Source organism: Manduca sexta, chromosome 25 (genome assembly GCF_014839805.1).
Source record: "Manduca sexta isolate Smith_Timp_Sample1 chromosome 25, JHU_Msex_v1.0, whole genome shotgun sequence".
NCBI classification, from domain to species: domain Eukaryota; kingdom Metazoa; phylum Arthropoda; class Insecta; order Lepidoptera; family Sphingidae; genus Manduca; species Manduca sexta.
Window position 1 is genome coordinate 1,424,496 of NC_051139.1, and position 4,499 is coordinate 1,428,994.

The 4,499-nt window shown below is 36.1% G+C and overlaps 1 protein-coding gene across 1 annotated transcript; it reads right to left on the reverse strand.

Annotated features, from left to right (window-relative positions):
* Window positions 1-2,177: 2,177 nt before the first annotated feature.
* On the reverse strand, window positions 2,178-3,394 carry LOC115450132. Its single transcript, XM_030178113.2, has 2 exons — window positions 3,197-3,394; window positions 2,178-2,911 (listed from the first exon to the last, which is right to left on the reverse strand). The coding sequence occupies exons 1-2, from the start codon at window positions 3,279-3,281 to the stop codon at window positions 2,259-2,261; spliced, it is 738 nt and encodes a 245-aa protein (XP_030033973.2). The 5' UTR covers window positions 3,282-3,394; the 3' UTR covers window positions 2,178-2,258.
* Window positions 3,395-4,499: the final 1,105 nt, after the last annotated feature.

A 4,499-nucleotide genomic window follows, 5' to 3' on the forward strand; every position in this document is an offset into this window, starting at 1 on the left:
AGGAAGCCGCGAGTAACAACTATAAAGGCATAACTATATCCAATTATATTTGCCGTCGGATACAACATACACATTTTCCTTAGAACGAAAATTCATGGTAATTTAAAATTTTACATCTAAGTTATTTTGCGGTAGAACGTGGTTATGATTTGTGGTTACTGGTCGTGTCTTAGCTTCTAAATGTCACGATCCCTTGCGTGTTTGACGTCAAAATTTCCCGGCATCAGTGCAGTCACTTGGATAATACCTACGCGTTTAAAAACATAGTACCACCAGGAAAACATATTAATTATAAATAAATGGAGTTATTTTTATCGAACATTAGGTACTTAGAAATGTTAGAACCGACTTCGTTTTTATTATAAGCAATCTGGACAAAAATGCTTGGAATTTCACAATTCTATTCCTATTTTAATTGTCGAACAGATTGGTAGCAAGAAATTGTTTCCTTTCTATGTCCTATATGCATAGAGTCATTTTGATATTGCGTTAATAAATGAAAAAACATACTCGTCTTTACGTCCGCTAAGATTGAGCCGAAAATTATTCATGAATATTGATTATTTTCAACAAAAATCCCGGTTTTACTTTCCTGATTTTTCCACCTTTTTGTAGTTAAGTGCAAATATGGTGTGTGTTCGTCTATTTCTGGATGAAAGTGAGATGTTGTCGATGCGACGAATTTTTTAGACGTAGTAATGGCATCAGGTCGTGTAAAATTAAAATTACTTATTATTGATACTTATTTTATTCGAAACTAATATTTTACATCTGCGGCTCGAGTAAATGATTGTAAAGTGTAATTTTAAGATATGTATATATTTTAATTTAATAACACAATATCACACTGATCCTGTATAAGCAAAATTTTATAAAACAATTTGGCAGGCCGGCATAATTTAGGCGATCACTAAGCGATACAAATGTAATGTATCCGTGGAATGAATGATTCTGTTGTGTCAGAAAACTATCCTACGATACGCTTTGTTATATTAAAAATGTATAGCGTCACGAATTATGGGTAACCCCTACAGTTAATAATTTTCTGTAAATATGGTATTTCCATCAATTACGAGAGATTTTATCATAACAATAATAAATTACTGGGTTTTGAGTTATAACAAACTGATGAGTAATTAATTATAATTTTAGTCAAGTAATTAAAAAGTATGCTGTAAAAAATTGATAAACGTAAACTTCATAAGAACTTAACTAAGTATACTATTTAATGTTTTTGGAAATAACATTTTGAGGTCATTTACCAATCAGTTTGAAGTCTACCAATCCGCACTACGCCGGCGTGGTGGACTTAGGCCTAGTCCCCCTCTCAGTAGTAGAGGAGGCCCGTGCCTAACAGTGGGACTGTACAGGGCTGATATTATTATTATACCAGTCAGGGTTAGAATTTAGGGTTCATGTTGGTGGAATTATTTTTTATTAAAAGACAAGACGGGAAGTCAACGTGATGCCTAACACCATGTTTATTTAAGAGTACTATAACTACCCTGAACTTTTAATTACATAGCTTAATGGTATTAAATTGCGTTGAAAGAGAGAGGGTTGTTTAGTCTTCCGGATATCGTACTATTCTGGTCGCGGGTGTTTATTCAACAACAAAATATATAGAGAGCGTAACTTAGTTATTGTTAGTTACAACATAATATTCCGTATTAATATTCAATATATTACATCAATCTTTGTAATATTCTGCTGGTGATTTAGTGCTTTCTGGTTCATGAGACATCCATTTCAAGTAAAAGTTGTTCAACGCCATCTATGATCTATGACTGGATTTATTATACCAACTATATTTTGCACTGTTGTATAGACAACAATGTCAGACGTAATAGACTGGCCTGAGAATCTAACTTAAGTTCTTACATCATAGATGGCGCTTTTATATATATTGTTTAATTTAATATTTAGTCTCGTAGCAGTCGTTTTACCAGCTTCAAAATGAGAAGTCACATGTTCTATCCTCGCTCCAAGGAAATGTTTGTATGTTTTGCAAACTTTTACATTAGGTTTCGATGTTGCAGGAATAAAATGTACTTGTGTAACTATGATATGAGATAATTGTAATATAGAAATCATGTTTGGTAAGAATTGTGTGTGATGTAAGATTAAGTGAGTTATAAATACTGGAATAATTTTCACAGTCGTATAAAGAAAAGTCCTTTTGAATCACAAAATATATATTAAAGTATATTTATATATAACAACATAAAGATACACAATTTACACTTAGGTCTATGTTTTTACAATTTCTCTTCGGGTCTGGGTCCACCGTAGGCGGTGGCGTGGCTGGTGGCAACACCACCACGGCCGGTGCTGTACGCGTTGGCAATGGCAGTGGGGCCTCCAGGACCACCGCCGGACCTACCGCCCCAACCGAAGAACATGGGGAAGAACGCTCCAGAAGGCATCCTATGGGGAGGGTAGCTCTCGTCTTCGTCCTCTTCGTCTTCCACGGGCCTCTTCACTTGCTTCTTCTTGTTCACAACTTTCTTGGCCTTGGGTGCGGGCTCCTCCTCAAGAGGCTCAGGTTCAGAAAGCTCAGGGACAACCGGAGCGACTTCCTTCACTGGGACGACGGGGACAACAGTTGTGAAGAGCTCGGCTTTCTCAGTAGGCTCTGCAAGTTCACTGGCTTCGGTAGGGGCTGCCACTGGGCTCTCGGGCTGTTGAGGGTAGAAGACCTCGTTCTGTTGGGGCGGCACGTAGTTGGTGTCGTCCAGGGTCTGGCGGCGGCGGTCGGGAAGGTAGTACTGGCTGGACGGAGCTGCCTGAGGCTCTGGCTGCTTGTACATGAAGGCGGCCATGCCTCCGCCGGCGGCGCGTTGGTAGTACGGGTTGTAGTATCGGCTCATCACCATTCCGCCGCGAGCACTGTCGCTCGAGCCGTATGACACTGTCAAAGAGCGATTTTTTAGCATCCAGTAGGCGTATTTTATTTATTTATGGAACTTTTATGTGTCACAGATTATAGGCAATAAAAAAGATTTCTCAATAAAAATCTAGCAAGCACAAATGAAATCAATAATTGGGCTATGAATAAAACATTCGGAATTATCGATTCGCAAGTTAAAGATGACAAATGATCGTTTAATTCTAAAACAATCAGATAGTCAACAAATATTTAGGACATTTCAAAATAATCAGTTCGAGGCAGATTAAGAAATCAAAATTGACTTACGAGAGTCGACATTTCCGTAGTACGGGTTGTAGGGGAATCCGTACACCTCCAAGAGGGCGAAGCTCAAGATCACCAGATACTTCATGTTTCTTGACTTTTTTTCGTAACTTTTTTTGTACACTGTGTAGTTCCCTTTGATCCAAAGGGTGCTGTGCGGTTTGCTGCTGTCGAGTTTGTGCTGAACGTGGTGAGACCTCGCGTTATATACTCGAGCCGGGCTGGACTCATTGGGATGCGCGGCACGGCGGCGGCTTGCACCCGCGCACAATACCGTCATTTTACACTATCCGATAATGTTCTCCAACCGTTATGGGAAACTGGACATCTCAGTGGAGATCACCGAATGCACGACACGTAGAAAAATCATTAGCCAGGTGAACCGTTGAACTTTTTGTTTTGATGTTTTTTGCACAAATCTGCTTGCTCCGATGGATGACTCATCTGGATTGCGGATTGGGTGTTAAGTGAAATGTGTTGTGTTTCAGCGGTTTCAAAATAACGGGTAATCTGTATCGATCTGATTATATTTTTAAAAAATATTTTAATTATCAATTTTTTCTTTAATCAATTTAAATATAATTATTTTTCTCCTTTAGTTTTTGTAAGAATATTCTTACCAGATTTTCGAGCATAATAATGTTCATTGTTTAAATTGCTTTTTACTTTGTATATAATTCTTTTGAAATAGGTGGATTACAATTTTACAATATACCATTGAATATTCTTTGGATCCACATAAATTAGATAAAGTAAATATTCCAATTCCATTAGGTACTTTTAAATTTTATTATTAATTATAATTTAGCATCAAAAGGTATTTAACATTTGATAGAATGTAATTAATACTTCAAAAGAATATTTATAGGAACTTCGGCAATTTCATACATTTAAAAGAGATAAGAAAAAAATCTTATTCTTCAGTAACCACTCCAATAAATTTACCTGATATAGGGAATATTTACAAATTTCCTCCTAAATTTTTAAGATTCAGGACATATGGTTGGAAATTATTTTAGATCAGCGTTTTTCATGCGCTTTATACTGGCAATCAGAATTATTTTAATTAGTGTTGTTAAATAATTATCCATTTGTAGAGAAAGTAGTATACTGTTAATATGAATTATTGTATTTTAATTTTGTCTAACAATTATGCTTTCCTGTGAACATTTTATTTTACGCTTTTTAATGACTGGTGTATACATATGAACTTGATAATATATATTTTTTTAAGTTTCTAGTAAGTTTTGCAAAGTCCGTAATTATCTGGATATTTTAGTATTTTATTTGACTGTAGCGTATAGGT

Bases quoted from the DNA above. Each gene is read 5' to 3' on its own strand.
- LOC115450132 (XM_030178113.2), bottom strand. From the start codon at position 3,281: ATGAAGTATCTGGTGATCTTGAGCTTCGCCCTCTTGGAGGTGTACGGA. The intron at 2,912-3,196 runs GTAAGTCAATTT...GCTCTTTGACAG, and splicing joins CTACGGAAATGTCGACTCTC to TGTCATACGGCTCGAGCGAC.